The sequence below is a fragment of the Artemia sp. Qi Xiang Cuo genome, chromosome 2, assembly GCF_049724085.1.
Source record: "Artemia sp. Qi Xiang Cuo chromosome 2, ASM4972408v1, whole genome shotgun sequence".
In the NCBI taxonomy this organism is placed as follows: Eukaryota; Metazoa; Arthropoda; class Branchiopoda; order Anostraca; family Artemiidae; genus Artemia; species Artemia sp. Qi Xiang Cuo.
In genome coordinates, this window is record NC_142795.1 from 84,210,802 (window position 1) to 84,230,600 (window position 19,799).

General features: G+C 36.0%; 1 protein-coding gene and 1 long non-coding RNA gene across 3 annotated transcripts in view; one reads left to right on the forward strand and one right to left on the reverse strand.

Annotated features, from left to right (window-relative positions):
- LOC148955716 (uncharacterized) overlaps positions 1–19,799 on the reverse strand; it is a 63,150-nt gene that overhangs the window by 17,014 nt on the left and 26,337 nt on the right. The window lies entirely within an intron of this gene.
- Grip84 (Gamma-tubulin ring protein 84) overlaps positions 5,162–19,799 on the forward strand; it is a 94,162-nt gene continuing 79,524 nt past the window's right edge. For both annotated transcript variants that reach the window (XM_089103626.1, XM_089103631.1), the window contains exon 1: positions 5,162–5,263. In XM_089103626.1, the coding sequence (XP_088959752.1) occupies positions 5,225–5,263 (39 nt within the window). In that variant the 5' untranslated portion in view covers positions 5,162–5,224. The remainder of the gene's footprint in view (positions 5,264–19,799) is intronic.

Sequence of the window (19,799 nt, forward strand, 5' to 3'; positions counted from 1 at the left end):
CCATTTTATTCAATGTAGTTGAAAGTTTTGGACATTAGGTCTTTAAGGATGACAACCCATCCCCCCCACAACCCTCAGGGCAAGGGTTGTAAGAACTTGAAATTGTCCTTTTTAATAGTAAAAAGTGACTGGAGAGTCATTTACCGCCCGCTCATGCCCACCGGTCCCCCAGACACAGCCATTCAATATATTTAGATAGCCATTTTGTTCAACATAGTTGAAAGTTTTGGCAATTAGGTCTTTAAGGATGACAGACCCTCCCCCCCCCCCCACAGCCCTCAGGGCAAGGGTTGTAAGTTATGTCTTGGGGGCATATAAGGTTTTTATTGAAAGCGTTGTCATAGAAACTTCAAAAGCGTTCATTCGATTGGAAATTGAAAGGGCTAGTGCCTTTTTTAATTATTGAAAGTGATAGGAGAGCAACTCACACCCACCATTTTCCCAAACATATCCAATCAAAATTTTGAGATATCCATTTTGTTCAATGTAGTTGAAAGTCCTTGAAATTATGTCTTTTAGGATGATAACCCCCCTCAGAGCCTTCAGTGCAAGGGTTGTAAGTTATGCCCTGAGGGCATATAAGGTTTATATAGAAAGTTGTTGTAGAAATTTCAAAAAGGTCTCATTTGATTAGAAATTGAAATTGACCTTTTTAATAGTCAAAAGTGAGTGGAGAGTAATTAACCCCCTCTCACGCCCACCATTTCCCCAAACACATTCAATCAAAGTTTAGAGATAGCCATTTTCTTCAATGCAGTTGAAAGTTCTGTAAATTATTTAAGGATGACAAACCACCCAGAGCCCCAAGGGCAAAGGTTGTAAGTTATGCCCTGGGGGCATATAAGGTTTTTATAAATAGAGTTGTTGTAAAACTTCAAAAGGGGCTCATTCAATTGGAATGAGCCTAGGGGTATATAAGATTTTTATTGAAAGTGTTGTCCTAAAAACTTCAAAAGGGCTCATTTGGTTGGAAATTGAAAGGGCTAGTGCCATTTTTAATAGTTGAAAGTGATTGCAGAGCAACTACCATTCCTCTCATGCCCACCTTTTCCCCAAACACGTCCAATCAAAATTTTGAGATAGCCATTTTGTTTAACATAGTTGAAAGTTCTGGCAATTAGGTCTTCGAGGACGACAACCACCCTAACAGCCCTTAGGGTAAGGGTTGTAATTTATGCCCTGGGGCATATGAGGTGTTTATAGAAAGCATTGTCATTTCAAAAAGGGCGCTTTTTCAATTAGAAATCAAAAAGCCTAGTGCCCTTTTTAATAGTTGAAAGAGATTGGAAGGCTAGACATTTTTATAGTAAAGATTGATGTGGGTATAATGTATTACTTTTTTTTGTTGTTGTTGTTTAGACCAGGGCACTTTGTATTGAGGGAGTTGTCATGGGAACTTTGAAAAGGACTCATTCGATTGAAAATTGAAAGGGCTGATGCCCTTTTTAATAGTCAAAAGTGATTGGGAGGCAACTAATCTCCCTCCCATGCCCAACTTCTCATTATGTTTAAAAACTATATATTGCCTTAAGATTAAATCAAAATGCACCATTTTAATGCTAATTCCCAATAAGGCATCTCAGCAGTATTCCAAGAACAACTGAGGGTATTATGTTCAGATATTTGGGGCTACTTCTGCTCTTAAAATTAACCAAATCAAAATAGCATAAGTGTATCCAAGCTATCAAAGAAAGTAAACAGATTTTTTTGTAAAAGGTATCAAGTTTTCCATTTCAGGTCAACTAGAGGAGGTATGAAACTAAATTAAACACTATTATTTGTGTCCAGATTTTAAAAGGGTGTATGGCATTAAAAATTGCTGAAAATTTTTCTCCAGCATACAAATAGCAAGCCAAACTACAAAGTCTTAAAAAAGAAAAGATTGAAAGTATTATTTTCTTTTTCTCTGAAAAGACTATGTTAATATAAAATGAACAGAAGTTATTTAAAAAAAGCTTTTTCCACAAAATAAGTTTTTCAAAGAAAAGTAAAGAAACCCATTAAACAAAAAATGAGCAACAATAAAATCAAATAATCTACCAAGCATGAAACAACCACAAATCAGCATCAATAAATAAATGAAACACAAATCAGACAGAAATTACAATAAATAACCAAGTCAAACTCAAAGGCCAGAGCAAAATTTTTGCTCATTTTTGTTTAACGGAGTTATTTACTTTTCTTTGAAAAACTTATTTTGTGGAAAAAGTTTTTTTTATTAATCTGAGATTAAAAAAACTGCTATTCAAGTTTATTACAAATACATTTTAATCAAAGTATTTGCTTGAGATTAGCCTAGGGATTGTACAATTGCTAAGGGTAGGATCTGTTGCTGTACTGTTTTGTTATTAGTGTTTGCATCATGTGGGGAATCTTAGTGCATAATTTTTAAATATTTCTTATGATCTTTTCAACCTAAACTTCTAAAATTTTAAGGCAAATATGAGACCTAGCCTAACCTACAGGAAAACCAGCAGTTTAATACTGGCTTCTTCAAAGTAACCTATGTTGTGCTGCACACAGTCTATTAAACCTTTTGGATTAGTCTAGCCTACAACTAAAGTCAAGATGAAGAAAATACTTCCAAATCTTAGGGCTATTGTCATCATGACAATGACTTTTCTCAGTGTTTTAGCCCTTGCTTTGAAGTAAAACCATTTTTTACAATGAAAAACAGCTTTGTCTTTGTTATTGCTAGCAAGGCTGTACCCAGAAGTGGGGTTAGGGGGGTTTGAACCTCTCCCAAAATGTTTTTGACTCATAAAAACATAATAAAAATGGATATAAACAAATTTTGTATGCATTTTTTTTGCATAAACCCCTCCCCCTCTGTACAAAATCTGAGTAAAACCCCCTCTGGAAAAAAAATCCTGGGTACAGCCTTGGTTGCTAGAAATTGAAAAGTAAACTCTATTACAGCTCAAATTCAGAACTGGCATATCAGATCATAGCCTAGAAACATCACCAGTAAGATTTTCTACAGGAGGTTCAATACCACCTTATCTTGCTGAACATATGATGTAAGGTAAAAATTACACCCTTAAATATAAGCACTACAAACACATTTTGCATTAGAATTGCTAAGTGAATATCGAATTTTTATATTATAAATAAGTGCCTTCAGAGTATATTACTTCAGTATAATTTGTTTATAAACCTTTCAAAACCTTTGCTTCAAAACCACTTTTCAAAGCCTTGTGTGGATAACTTTTTTGTGTAGTTACAAATATAAAATGTCTGGGAACCCTTTATGGGTTCCCTCAAGATTCAATTTGCCCCAGAAGCAATTATTGAATTATGGAAGAACACAGAAAAGGCACAAAGTTATATATTCATTTTCTTCCTAGCAAAATTTGTAGATGGCACTATAATTTAGCTTGGATGAACATCATTTAATGCCTTTTTTATGCTCTTTCATAATTCAATAATTGCTTCTAGTGCTAATTGCATCTTGAGCCATTAAATGAGGCCCAAAGGTATTTCATTCTTGTAAACAAACAGAGAAGTTATCAACACTAGTTAATTTACTGAAAAGTTGATAAAAACATATCACTAGTTTATAAATAAGTTTTTCAAGAGTAATATATTCCAAAAATACTTATTTATAACAATCCAAACCTCATTTATTATCCAACTCAAATATAAACCATTTTCCTACTGTTTTAAGTTTTCCAAATGCCATCAACAAAAATAGTGTTGAATTTTGTGATTCAAATCTTTGCTGTCAACAGTTCAGGGTATATATTTGTACATATGGGGGAGGGTAGTTGGGGTAAAGTTCATGGTAAATTTGCAGTGGGCTATAAAATTTAGCTAGGATGAAAATCAAAACATCATTTGATGATTTTTTATAATTCATATAAAATAAATTTGGGCCCCTTTCAGGGCTCAAGATGCAATTAGTCCCAGAAGCAATTATTGGTAATTTTTTACCAAATCAAATTATTGAGTAACAACTTGAGTGAATATACCATTCAATGCCTTTTTTATGCAGATTACAAATATAATAATCATTTTTGTTGGAAATGAATTTTAGCCCCCCCCCCGAACCTAACCCCACCCACAAATGTGCAAATATGTATCCTGAATAGACATATATAGGGGGGGGGCTAAAATTCATTTCTGATAAAAATGATTATTATATTCATAATCAGCATAAAAAAAGGCAATGAATGGTATATTCACTTTATTTGTAAGTCAATAACATGATTTGGTACCCAATTATTGAATTATAAAAGAGCATAAAACAGGCATCAAATGATGTTTCATCTTTCATCTTTGCTAAACTAAAGTGCCACCTAGAAATTTAGCCTACCAAATTATGTTGTAAGCTGTAAATTTACCAAAATATGCTTCTATAAGAACTGGCTTGTTAGAAAATTTTGCCATTTATAGCTGATTCAGGAAGTGTAATCATTATTTCCATTAGGCCTAGGCCTAGTCTAAATAGTAACACATTAGGCTAGGCCTATCATGAAAACAAATTTGCAGAAATTTTGAGCCCTTTAAGGGCTCAAAATGTAATTGTCCCCAAAATTGATTACTGAGTTATGAAAGAGCAGAGGCTTAAAAATGGGATCATGTGGTGAATTCAATTTCATCCTAGCTAAATTTGCCTATGTTGACAACTAGGCATTTACCAAAAAAAAATTAAAATAGGCCTAGTCAGAACATTTAGACACAGAAAAAAACAGTCTGGATCCATGCCTAAGGCCCAAAAATGGGTTAAAACTTTTAGCCTAAACCTTGAACTTAAAACTTTAGGCTAATAGAACCTATCCTAGGCAACACCACGGCTGAAATAGGCAGCTAATACAAATATATTTGAGGTAATGGCCATAATTCACAAAGTAAAAAATACAAATATTTACGTTGGTCTCATTCTCTTGGATACAGGATATTAAAGTATATTTTCAAAATTTCTGTCTCCTCATTTTATTTTGAATAAAAAATTTCCGTTGAAATAAATGAAATCAATAAACAAATAAAAGAACCCATGATTAGCATTAAAACTCTTAAACTGGTTTAACTTAAAAATAATTTCATAATCAAGAAACAAATTTGAGGGAATATCTGATGATAAGAGAGGGAATATCTGTGATCAAGAGTTTATTATAAATAATTTATTTTAGTTATTTCGAAAATAACATCCATTGGCGATAAAATATAAACAAGCAGAACAATCCTACCCTGGAACTGGAATTAAAAGATCTTTGCTCTACTCATGTCAAGTGAAACAACTAGTATATACGAGCTTTCTGAGGTAATATTTCTGGAAAAATTGTTTTAGTAGTTTTGCAGTTAGCCTGTGTTAAATAGCTAGGCCTATAGACTTATTAATTTGCTCCCTTTCTTAGGCCTATTGGTCATCCCAAGGTAAGAAATTGATTTCCAAAAATTGTTATCACAAGATCCAAAGAATCAAGGTGGCTAGTCTCACAGAATGAAACATGCCAATAAAATAAAACTGTTAGGCTACTGTTATATTTCTTAATTTAGCCTATGCTCATCAAAAATAGGCCTATTGTATTCTAGGCTATTTGCTTTTATATTAGGCTACCAAATAGCTTATTAAATTTACCAAACAATTTAAGTGATATTTCTGTTGAAATTACTTCATTTTTACTTCTCTACAGACTAAGACTGATTAACTTTTATTGATTTTACATCACATGTCTGTATTTCTATTAGGCCTAGGCTAGTGCATTTGTCCTATTAAAAAAACAAAAACAAAAAGCATGAAAATAGTTTTCTATACACCACTATAGGCTATTACCAACTTATTGTTTTTATCTGGGTAAAATTCTACTTTAGCTACTTTTAGTGATCTTGGAAAGGGGTTAGGTTAGGAAAATGAAACTTTCAGGGATGGGTCTAAAGGCTAAAGTATGTCCTTGGAGAGTATTTTGAGTACCTACCTCCATTCCTTCTCCCTCTAGAGGCTCCTGACCAGGGTTGCCACCTGGTGAAAAATAAATCAATAAATTCTTGAAAAAAACACTAAATTAGCACACAAATCACTAGATTATTGAATAGAAATCACTAAAAATTCACATTTATGAGCCTGAGGAAGTACCCCAGTGTGCTGATGCAGTTGGTGCATGTATCACAACTAAAGTAAACCAGATATGTAGAAAGCTAGATAGCATCATGGAACAGATAAAACAGGTGTCAATAGCATGGCCAACTAATGTTACTTTGAAGCAGCCTTCTACTCCTTTGCCCTACTCAGTTGTAGTGAAAAACCCTCCCAAGTCCCTTGAAATGCCAGATGCCTGTAAGGACATTATTCTGTCAATATGTGGAAAGCTAAGTGATGATATAGTTGAGTTGAAGAGAAATAAAGACAAATGGAAAGTAATGGTCAAGTCAAAGGACTGGCTGAAAAGATTGCAAATACCATGAAAATAGGAAATAGTTCACTAGAAACCAGCATAAAATCAAAGAGGTTTATCTGGAATTGTGCATTTTGTTCAAGAGGAGTTTTAGGCAGCAGTTGTAGCTGATCTGATTCCAACATGTGAAAAAGCTGAACAGATTGGTAAGTCCCAGACATTCAGACTTTATTTCCCATCAAAAGGGGCTTTTGAAGCAAGCATGAAAGACCCTCCAAAGATTGGTTTTGAATGTTTACATGCTGATGAATTTCCCTTCTTACAATGCTGTTGCTACAAATGCCACCTTATAGCCCATATAGCAGCCAATTGTCCTAATGCTGTGATATGTTCTCAGTGCACAAGTAATGACCATAAAAGTACTAAGGAGCAGCCATGCATGCAGAAAAAAAGGATGTGTTGTATGCAAAGTTTCAGCTCACTCATGCTATTCAGTATCATGCCCAGAAAATTGGAAATCAATTTCAGAGCAGAACAGATCCCACTCCTTGGAATGACCACTGAAAGACTTCTCTCCATTATGTCATGGAATATTAATGGTGAGGTTCTTGATAAACTACCAGCTTTGGAGAAACTATGTAAATCTTACACTGTGATTTGTTTACAAATGCACTTTTTGACAGATATGAACTCTCAGCTTTTGTGCCTTTCTTCTAGTGTAACAGTACATTTATCCCAGGATAAAAGACTTGAAGCAAAAGGACGGCCAAACAGTGGTCTAGCCATCTTGACAACTTGTCAATCAGGACTGCTTGAAATGTCTGATTGCTATCTTGCCATAACAGTTGATGACCTTATTATAGTTAATCTCTATCTTCCATCAAATTACAGAGATGAAGCTTCTGAAAGAAAGTTTGCTATTGCTTGCAGAAAAGTAACCAAATTGTTAAAAAAGATCAAAAAGATTAATGGAAAGTGTATGCTTATTAGAGACTTTAATTGTGACTTACTCCATAATTCAAGTGTAAAAACTGAAACTTTTCTTTCTATTTTGCCAACTGGCTACACAGTCATTCCAAAAAACAAAAAATTTATGTTTATTTCCTTTTCTGGAAGTACATCTAACCTTGACCATGCAGTATTTCTCTATCCTCCCAATTCAGACCTAATGGTTGAAGTCAGTCTGGAAGGTGAATACAGTGATCATATCCCACTGTCCCTCTCTTCTTCTTCTATTTAACAGCAGGCGGGCTTTTCAGTAACACTATTTAGCCCTTTTCCTTTTGCTTCACTCTGTGGGCTACAGAGCTAATGGCTTGATTGCCTCATATTTATTAGATATATTCAGATATCTTTCAGCAGATCTTTCGACTCTAGGAGTTCAAATATAAGATGATAGATGTCGATTTCTATACTCTGTGTGCAGGTATAGTTGGCTAGGCTCTTGGCTGATAGTGGGATTTTGTGGTGTTTGAAGTATTTTAACAGTTTAGAAAGCAAGGTATGTTGTGCAGACGTCAGCATATTACATTCAAATAGGCAATGGTCAATTGTTTCATTATTCATATTACAATGCCTGCAAAGAGGGGACAGGGGAATTGAACCACTTGAATTAGAAAGCTTATATGAGAATGCAAGGAAATTTAGTCCATTTGTTCCAGAACGAATTCTATGATAAATTTTAGAAAGATACTTATTGGGAAAGGGGGAAAGGATAGGATTAATCTTATTAAAATTAATATCTGATAGCCTCCATCGGTAAATATCTCTAATTGGGATTGGTCTCCCACTTGGCTGGTCAATATTTATAGCATTTTTTGCTATTTCATCAACCTGATGATTACCACTTATGCCAGAGTGGCTAGGAATGTACTGAAAGTAAGTTTTTATGCCACTTGAAGCAAGATTATCAATAATACTGAGACAATGATAAGTGTCAATGTCCAACTTATATTGAGGAGCTGAGGCCAGCAACTCAAGGCTTGATAAAGAGTCGGAATATATGATAATATTATTCGAATTTTCAATCAAAGATTGGTTTTGCTTAAGGTGTTCTAATGCCATGATTATGGCATTTAACTCAGCAGACATTATAGATAAATTATTAAATAATCTCTCGCCCATTGCAATTTTCAGGTGAGGAAGGAAAACACCACTTGCAACCTTCTCATTCATTTTTGACCCATCAACAAATATTTGGAAGTGATTTTTATAGGTAATTGTATTAAGTTCTGCAAATTTTTTCTGAACAAAAGCAATGGGGGTTAAATCTTAATTCCATTTTGAAAATTCAGTATTTATTATGGGAAATGACCAATTCCATGGAGGGGATTGGGGGAAAGTAGGTGCAATAGACTTTGCTGGTACAGGGAACTTCTTTTGAATATTGGCATACTCATCTGCAATACCTCTATACATGGCTGGATTTCTTAACCAATTATGTAATGTGTGTGAGCTATTTGATTCAATTTTTGTAAGATGTTTTATCAAGAGAAAGCTACGTCTCTCCCTTATTGTTGTTAATCCACTCTCCATAAGCAGAGACTTGGTGCTTGTGGGTTTCCTAAGACCAAATATGAGAGGTATTATATCATTTTTTGTTGTTTCAATTTTTTGCATCTGGGTCTTTGCACATTCACCATAGACAATGAGCCCATAGTCAATATGGGGTCTTATATGTGATTTATAAAACTGGAGTAAGGTTTTCTCCTTACAGCCCCAGGGTGTGGAAAGAAGTCTTTTTAGTATATTTGCTTTTCTATAACATTTTTTTATTGTGTTTGAAATGTGGAGGTGGAAATTAAGTTTTTGGTCAAGCATGAGACCTAGGTAATTAATATTATTATCTTCTGGAATAGTGGTTTTATTTAGAGTTAGTTTTGCATTAACATGGTTTCGCTTCCTGTGAAATTGGATTATTTTTGACTTGGTGGGTGCAATGGGTAAATCTGAATGTTGAGAGAATTTTTCAAACTGGAAAAGTGACTTTTGCAGATTTGACTGTGCTATCTGAAAGGTGTTGCCAGATGACCATAGCACCAGATCATCAGCATATTGTAGATTCGTATGGGGTAGGTTCATGTCCCAGAGATATAGGGCAAATAGGAGGCAACTGAGGACTGCTCCCTGAGGTAGGCCTTTGGATATTGTCTTTTGGGGTGAAGAGGCTGAACCAACACAAACAATGAAACTTCGCACTTCTATGAAGGATTTAATAAAGGATACTAGCTTGGGAGGTACTCCAAGGTTTGCAAGTTTATTTAAAAGGATTTGGTGGTTCACATTGTCATATGCTCCTTCAAAATCAAGGAAAGCTGCCACTAGGATATTATTTTTTGAGAAAGATTCATTTATTGCATTTGTTAGCAAAATGAAAGCATCTGTTGAGGAGTGGTATTTCCTGAATCCAGTTTGAGTGTGTGGGATCATGTTATTTTTCTCAACAAACCAGAGGAGTCTGTGATAAATCATTTTCTCCATTATTTTCCCCATCACAGGTGTAATCATTATGGGCCTATAAGACTCAGGGTTATCTTTTGGTTTATTTTTCTTTAGGATTGGTAGGAGGGACGAACATTTCCATATATTGGGGAACCTAGAGGATGCCCAAGCATGATTATAACAATTTAGCAGTTCTTGTTTGTATGAAGGTGTGAGATTCTTTATCCATGTAGGGTGTATATTGTCATAGCTGCTGTTAGTTTTGGACCTAATATGATGTATTGCATTATTCAATTCCTGGATTGAAAATGGATTAGTTATGTACTTGGATCCTGGGCGTGGTTGGTAACTAGGGTTCATAGGAATTGTGGACAGATTGCTTTGATTGTTTGATGTTAGCTTATTAACAAAAAGAGTTGCAAATAGGTTAGCCTTTTCAATATCATTGTCATAATGGGTATTATTATGTATAAGCTCATACAGGAGTGGGTTGGGAGAAGTCTTTTTCCCACATATGTGGCTTATGACTTTATGTATAATTGGCTCATGCATTTCTCTGGAGAGATTATTTGCAAAATTATTCCAGTATTTATATTTAGCATCTATTATAGTCCTTTTTAGATTAGATTAGACATATTTTTAAATATGTAGTAGGTGTTGGTTTTTTTATGAATTCTGTCCTAGCTGCCTTTTTTATCTTCCATTTATTTAGGCACTCATTTGTCCACCATGCTTTAGGAATTTGTTTAGGGAATGTTTTCTTAGGTGTTGTCCTGGGGATAGTATGATTAGCTGTATTTATTAGTAAAGATGTCAAGGCTTCAGCATGTGTGTCAACTGTTGTGTTAGAAATGCATGAACTTTGGGTGAAACTTGTAATTTCATCATTTAGCTTATTTTGGAAAATAGACCAATTTGCTTTAGTGTTGATATATTGGGAAGTATGAGAAGAAGTTTCAGCAGGTTCATTTAGGGAGCAAACTATAGCAAAGTGGTCTGTACACAGACTATCAATTTTATTTATGTAAATTTTGTTCAAAAAATTTAAAGACACAATTTGTAAGTCAATTGTGGAGAATTTGGCACTTTTGGGGTTAAAATATGTATTTAGGTTTGGAGGGGTAGCAACAGCTAATTCATTATTATTTGAAATCATATGCTCAATAAATTTACCAGCTTTATTTGCTGGTTTATTCCCCCACAAAAGGCTATGGGCATTGAAATCACCACAAATAATGATGTTTTTTATCATATTAGAATTATTTATATAATTAAAGAAATCCTTGGCATCTGAAGTTTGGCAATTAGGGTTATAAAAGATTATTATTTAGGTTTTTAAATTATTCAGCCAAACACTTATACCAATTACATCAACATCATTTTCAAAATCTGGAAAATTGATGCCACAAAATTTTATATTATTATTAACTAATAAAGCTACACCACCTCCTTTTCTCTCTGAAGATCTATCCTTTCTCAGGATAGTGTATCCCAGAGACTTAATTTGTTGATTTTGGGTTAAATGAGTTTCCTGGAAGCAAGCAATTTTAATGGAATTATTATTCATAAATGATAATAGTTCATTTAACTTATTTTCTGTGAGTGATCTTACATTCCATTGGAGTATTGATAAAGGCTGTGTTGTTGATTTATTCTTCATATGACTGTGTATCAATGTTCAGCGTTGTTAAAAGTAAAGCAAGATCTTTTTTTGCTTGAATGAGCATATCATCTGGGATGTAGATTTTTGCCAATTCTGCCATAATTTTTGTTTTCTGTAGTTGATGTATGTTCATGGCCTGAACTGCATTACAGTTTAGAATGAATAAGCATATATTTGGGGATTGCATTTTTGGTAGTGCATCCTGTTTGTTGGTTAAGGGATTGATTCCAGGTAGTGTTTCTGGTTTGTTTCTTCTTGGGAGGGAGGGCCAGGCTGGCCTCATCTCACCGGAAAACAAGGCTTGCTGGCTTGGTGATTCCTTCTGATAGGGATTTGAGCTAGGGGGCTTAGAAGATGTTGTTTTATATGGGGTGCTTGATGCATTTGGGGCAGTTGACTTGGGGGTTTTGGTTGGTTTCATTACAGGCTTTATTTGGTATTGTTGGGCAGCATTTGCTTCCATTGCTGCAAAGGGGTATGGGATGGCCTTCTCTGTTGATATTTGGAGTGTTAGAGCTCTTTTCTTGTATGCAGGGCATAATGATTTATTTGTAGATTCATGTTGACCTTTGCAATTGGTGCATGTAGGCTGGGTGTTTTTGCAAGTTGTCAGCTCTTTAGGATGGAAAGATTTACAATTACTACACTCTTGGAGAATTTCATTGCATTTGTTTGTCGTGTGTCCCAGTTTGAAACACTTCTGACACTGAATAGGCTTAGGTTTGTATTCCTTGTGTGGTTTGATTTGCCCAAATAGGAATAATTTTTCTGGGATATCAATTTTATCCTTTAGTGTGAATAAGAAGGATCTACTAGTTTTTAGGCCAGTAGAGTTAGGTTTTCCAAGTTGGGTAACATCCTCAACTGGGATTGTGTTTCCAGCCCTATCTGAGAGGCCTTCTTTTAACTCCTGAGTAGATATCTCTGGGGGAACATTATAAACTACAATTTTTGTTGGTGATTGTTTTGGGTTCCAATTAGATGCAATAATTGGGATATTCAGAAGGGATTTAAGGTTAATTATCGTACCTGCTGATTTCTGATCTTCTACAGCTATAAGCAGAGATCCATCACGGTTAATGTTAAGAGAGAACATTGATTTAAGCAATTTAAAAATTGCAACTCTTACTGCAGTGATCAATTTTATTTCAAAGTGGGTAGTGGGTGTAATTTTAAGGTAAATTCGTAAGATTTTGGAGGAACGATCTTGGGCAGGGAGAGGGGAAATGCTTTTAATTGAGGAGATTTTTTTCCTTTTTTTAGAGCTTCTAGAGAGGAAATCTTGAAACCCATTATCATCATTTATGGATGCATTAGGACCTACAGTTATCATTGTCCTATTCTCCGAATTGGAGCCATCATTAGAACTTTCAGATAATGTGCTTGACCAGCCATGAGGGGTATCTTTCACTATGGAATTTGATTTGGGATCTGGGAGGACGTTTTTTTTTGGAGGACTTCTGAACATTGCCTATTGGAAAAAGCTTTAAACACAAATATAAAACTAAAATAAGAAGGGAAAATAGATGATATCAAACCGTCTGCACTATACTATGGGAAGGATAAACACCACAGTATAGCCCTGAGGATGACTTGAGCCAATTCCCAGAAGTGGTATTCATTCTTCTTCTTCTTCTCTTCTATTTAACAGCAGGCGGGCTTTTCAGTAATGCTATTTAGCCCTTTTCCTTTTGATTCGCTCTGTGGGCTACAGAGCTACTGGCTTGATTGCCTCATATTTATTAGATATTTTCAGATATCTTTCAGTAGATCTTTCGACTCTAGGAGTTCAAATATAAGATGATAGATGTCGATTTCTATGCTCTGTGTGCAGGTATAGTTGGCTAGGCTCTTGGCTGATAGTGAGATTTTGTGGTGTTTGAAGCATTTTAGCAGTTTACAAAGCAAGGTATATTGTGCAGATGTCAGCATATTACATTCAAATAGGCAATGGGCAATTGTTTCATTATTCATATTACAATGCCTGCAAAGAGGGGACAGGGGAACTGAACCACTTGAATTAGGAAACTGATACAAGAATGCAAGAAAATTTAGTCCATTTGTTCCAGAATGAATTCTATGATGTATTTTAGAAAAATACTTAGGCTATTGGGAAAGGGGGAAAGAATAGGATTGTTCTTATTAAACATAATATCTGATAGTCTCCATCAATAAATATCTCTAATTGGGATTGGTCTCCCAATTGGCTGGTCAAAACTTATAGTATATTTTGGTATTTCATCAACTTGATGATCAGCACTTATACCAGAGTGGCTAGGAATATACTGAAAATAAGTCCTTATGCCACTCGAAGCAAGATTATCTATAATACTGATACAATCATGAGTGTCAATGTCCAACTTATACTGAGGAGCTGAGGGCAGCAGCTCAAGGCTTGATAAAGAGTCGGAATATACAATAATATTATTTGAATTTGCAATCAAAGGTTGGTTTTCCTTAAGGTGTTCTAATGCCATGATTATGGCATTTAACTCAGCAGACATTATAGATAAATTATTATATAATCTCTCATCCATTGCAATTTTCAGGTGAGGAAGGAAAGCACCACTTCCTACCTTCTCATTCATTTTTGACCCATCAACAAATATTTGGAAGTGTTTTTTATAGGTAATTGTATTAAGTTCAGCAAATTTTTTCTGGACAAAGGCAGTGGGGGTTAAATCTTTATTCCACTTTGAGAAATCAGTATTTATTATGGGAATTGACCAATTCCATGGAGGGGATTGGGGGAAAGTAGGTGCAATAGACTTTGCGGGCACAGGGAACTTCTTCTGAATATTGGCATACTCATCTGCAATGCCTCTTTACATGGCTGGATTTCTTAACCAATTATGTAGTGTGTGTGAGCTATTTGATTCAATTTTTGTAAGATGTTTTGTCAAGAGAAACCTAGAGAAAGTCTTTCCCTTATTGTTGTTAATCCACTCTCCATAAGCAGAAACTTGGTGCTTGTGGGTTTCCTAAGACCAAATATGAGACATATTATATCATTTTGTGTTTTTTCAATTTTTTGCATCTGGGTCTTTGCACATGTACCATAGACGATGAGGCCATAGTCAATAGGGGTCTTATATGTGATTTATAAAACTGGAGTAAGGTTTTCTCCTTACAGCCCCAGGGTGTGGAAAGAAGTCTTTTTAGTATATTTGTTTTTCTATAGCATTCTTTATTTGTTTGAAATGTGGAGGTGGAAATTAAGTTTTTGGTCAAGCACGAGACCTAGGTAATTAATATGATTATCTTCTGCAATAATTGTTCCATTTAGAGTTAGTTTTGCATTAACATGGTTTTGCTTTTGGTGTAATTGGAATATTTTTGACTTGGTAGGTGCAATGGGTAAATCTGAATGTTGAGAGAATTTTTTAAATTGGAAAAGTGACTTTTGCAGATTTGACTTTGCTATCTCAAAGGTGTTGCCAGATGACCATAGCACCAGATTGTCAGCATATTTCAGATTTGTGTGGGGGAGGTTCATGTCCCAGAGATATAGGGAAAAGAGAAGGAAACTGAGGACTGCTCCCTGAGGTAGGCCTTTGGTTATTGTCTTTTGGGGTGAAGAGGCTGAACCAACACAAACAATGAAACTTTGCACTTCTATGAAGGATTTTATGAAATATACTACCTTGGGGGGTAGTCCAAGGTTTGCAAGTTTGTTTAAAAGGATTTGGTGGTTTGCATTGTCATATGCCCCTTCAAAATCTAGGAAAGCTGCAACTAGGACATTATTATTTGAGAGTGATTCATTTATTGCATTTGTTAGCAAAATGAAAGCATCTGTTGAGGAGTGGTGTTTCCTAAATCAAGTTTGAGTGTGAGGGATCATGTTATTTTTTTTCAACAAACCAGAGGAGTCAGTAATAGATCATTTTCTCCATTATTTTCCCCATCACAGGAGTAATCATTATGGGCCTATAGGACTCGTGATTATCTTTGGGTTTATTTGTCTTTAGGATTGGTAGGAGGGACGAACATTTCCATATATTGGGGAACATAGAAGATGCCCAAGCGTGACTATAACAATTTAGCACCTGATTGTTTGAAGGGGTGAGATTCTTTATCCATGTAGGGTGTATATTGTCATAGCTGCCGCTAGTTTTGGTCCTAATATGATGTATTGCATTATTCATTTCCTGGACTGAAAATGGACTAGTTATATACTCGGATCCTGGGCGTGGTTGGTAACTTGGGTTCATAGGAATTGGGGATATTTTGCTTTGATTATTTTAGATAAGATAAGATATTTTATTTTAAAAAAATCACTATCACAAGCCCACAAAGGGCCGAATTCGGACTTTGAAGTCGACAATATAAATGGTTGCACTAAAAATACAAAGAACAACAACAAAATAGAGAAAACCATAATGAACAATCATTTAAAAGTCAATAATTAAAACTGTAAAAAGTCAATTAAAAAATTAAAAAGATAAAAACTGGTCAAACTAAACTTAGAGCAAGAAATAAATGCATTACAAACTGGTCAAACTAAACTTAGAGCAAGACATAAATGCATTTAAATTAAAAGGGATACTAAGAAAATGTCAATAATTCAACTACAGTAAATCAATAAAAGAGTTAAAAACAATAAAAACTGATAAAAAAAAAAAACAAGGGGTGGGGGGCAAGAAAAGGAGTGAAAGAACCTGGGGCAGTACCAACAGCTAAAAAACAAAAAAGAGGGTGGGGGAAAGAAACTATTGAGATATTTTATTTATTTTTTATGTAATGAAGGGGATAAAAGTTCTTTCGTATCTGGAAGTAACGCAGCGAATGGGGGACAAAGCAGGAATGGGCTCAGAAACAGTTTGAGGCGGACGTAATCTGGATGGGGAGTAACGTTTAGGGAAAATACTTGCCGTCCGAGGGTTTGTTATGGTATTTTTGCAAAACGGAGGCAAAAACAAAACCCTCCTTTGCTCCAGGGTTTTCAGACTAGCTTTTTTTAGGAGCAGAGAGTATGGCACCTTGCCTTCTTTGAAAATTATTCGCAAGGCCCTTTTTTGAATTGATTTGATTTTTCCAATTCTTTGCGAGAGATACCAGGGTGCCAAACTGGTCAAGCATATTCTAGATGCGGGCGGACAAAAGACGTGTAAATTTGTAAGGAGTGGGAAGGGGGGACGCTGAATTTATTTAGGAGCTTAAGGAGGGCGATAGAAACATTAACTCTATGGATGATGTCTTTAACGGGGATATCCCACTTTAAATTTGAAGAAATTGTGACGCCAAGTAGTTTAAATGTGGACACAGCAGGGTTTGGACTCGCCTATAAATTCCAATAAATTCCTATATTTTAATGCGCTCCTATAAAATGCCTATATTTTGGCTAAAATCCTATTATTCCTATATTTTCAGCTGAAGAGCACCAAGAACATTGCTCATGATTTGCAATTTTCACTGCTCGTTAAGTAAGCCAATATGTGCTTTTATTTTCTTTTGACTCTGCTTGTAGACTCTGCTGTCTTTTGGTGTAGATCAATAATTAATTACAACTGTTGAGCTGTTTGAACTTAACTAATGCTTTGTGTTGGGATTAGTAAGCTGCTTCTGCCTGGGCTATGCTGTTGTGTTGACTTAGTAGCCTATGTTTGGTCATGTTGGACCTGTCCAAAATGAGCAAAGATCAGTATATAGGCTAGCAGTCTCTGCTTAATGAGACTGTGAGTTCTTGCGACTTATGCGTTTCCTGGCTGAACGCTATAAAAGGCTCATGCAAATACAGCCCAATTTTGGACACATCCACATTTTTTCTTTTCATGGCCTTTTAATCACAGGATACTATTTTGCAGGTGATGCTTAGTAATTAGGTATGGGGCCTACCAAGTTCAATAGTTCATGGCTTGCTAAGACGGATTGCAGTGATAGAAAGATTAGCGAATGGTGTAAGACTGGGAATGACCAGCACTCATTCTTTTGCAAACTCTGCTTGAAAAATCCTGGTTGCACAGCTGGGGTTGCTCAGCTAAACCAACATGTGCGATCTGCAGAACTAAGCTGCAGTTACTGCTCAACTGCATCCACTACAGCTTCACCTGACCAGACAATCTCGAGTTGATGAAACAACCAAGGATAAACCATTAGTTGGTACAAGCATGTTTTGTGAGCGTGATGCTGCTTATAAAGCTGAGTTAATATGGGCACTTCAGACGGTACAGAGTTCTATGTCTGCTAACTCTTCAGACCATATTGTTGCAACCTTCCATGTGATGTTCCCCGGTAAGATCCCCAATGGAATGTCCCTATGTGCGGAGAAATTCACGTATCTGAACACCGATGCGCTGCATCCTTACTGTAAGCAAATGCTTGTGAAGGACATTTAGTTATATTTTGTACTAGAATATAATGAGACCACTGACGCCGCTTGTGTAAAAGAGTTATTGATACGTTTTCGATATTGATCCTTATACAGAAACTAAATCCAGAGCAGAGATTTGGGAACATGTTATGTGGGCCACTTGACATGTGATAAACCATATAGGAAGATTATATCAGCCATTGATTAGATTCAGCTGCCACTTTGAAAAACTGATCATGCTTGGAAGTGACAGACCAAACGTCGACAAAAGCATTTGAAACAAGTTCAATGCCGAACAAAAGAAAGTGACAAGAAAGGGAATGTTGAACATTGGTACTTGCAACATCCATATAATTCATAACGCTTTCAACTTTGTTATTCTTGTGCATTCATTTTTTGACGGCTGGCCTGCACGTTGTGAAGGCTATCGAAAGTGCCAAAAGAAAGTGGTAGTGCCAGAGAATGCTTTCATGAAGCATGTCCCAAGCCGCTGGCTGACGACATGCGGCAGTGGCCGGCAATCTTAGAGTACTTCCTGAACTTCGTGCCGAGAGAGAAAAAACTGAAGAATCTTCTGTCCACTCCCAAATTTCTGAAGATTGTGGCTTATATCAAAAGTGCGACGATGAAGGCCCAACTCGAGTTTGTTCTAGCCTCAGCAGAACTGTTCATGAGTTTCACCCAACTGTTCCAGAAATAAAAGCCTCTCATTCATGTTCTGCACTTTGAGATCAAAAGAATAGTTGTGATGCTTTGCGGACGGGTCTTAACTCCAGATTTCATGACCGAGACTGCAATTATCTCACCAGAAATGTTGAACCTTGCTGAAAAATTTGCAGAAAAGCCCATAGTTTCAGAAAATGTGGAACGAGCTTTTGGTTAGAAAGCAACACTGAACAAGGCCATTTTCTATGTCAATGTGCGAAAATATTTTATTGTGGGTATTCGCCATATTTTGAACAAATTTCCTCTGGAAAAGAATGGTTTTCTAGAGCCTTTACGCTGTTTGAGTCCGATCAACATAAAGGATTCAAGAAGTATTGCAGACATAGCGGTTGTGGCACGCGAGATTGCGATTGGAGTAAGCTCAGACGTCGCCCAGGCTAAGTGGCTGCTTTTGTGAACGGAAACTGGACCCCGTGAGGACATTACTCGGATGGATCATTTTTGGAGCCATTATTTTGGACTGGTGAATGAGCGTGGGGACAGCAAGTACCCGGAACTTACCAAGCTTATCAAAGAGGTGCTCACGTTGTCGCATGGCAGCGCAGATGTTGAGCGTGGGTTTTCGCGTTCTGGTAGGATTCTCGGTGAAGACCAGGCCTTGATGTCTGAACGCGTTCTGGATACGAGACTCATGGTATATGACACGCTGAGGCTTTATGGAGGAAAACCAGAACGGTTTGTTATTACAAATTAGCTTTTGAATTTTGGACGTTCTGCACGGTCTCGTTATCAACAATATCTTGAAAAAAAGAAAAAAGAAGAGCTATCCGAGAGGGAGAAAGCAGCTTTCGAAGAGGACAGCAAGTGGAACTTGCAGGAGGTCCACGAAAAAAAAGAATGAAATAGAAGACCTGGAAAGCAAAAGGAAAAAATTTAGAGCATCAGAGCAAGAAAAGAGAACAGTAGCAGATACTCTACTTCAGGAAGCGACCGACAGAATGAAGAAGGCTGCCGAGTCCAAGATTTCAATAGACATTGCCCTGGCTGTTTCTTTGCTCGAAGGAGCTGCGAAGTCCAGAACAAGTGAAAGAGAGCAGATGGTGGAATATGCGAGAATGGAGCAGTCTCTGAAAAACTGACCTCATATCAAAATTGATGCCCAAGAAGCAGCAAGAGTGATTCCAAATATTTTACTTGTATCAGTCAATCGTTGGCACATATGTGTATCTGTTTTTTTACTATTTTTACTATTTGTACAGTTTGTATTTGAAATAAAAAAAAATAAAAAAATAAATAGATAAATGCAAAACTTGGGAAATGACAAATTTATATAACCAGGCATCCCACGCCATCTACCACAAATCTGATCTCTAAGACTTCC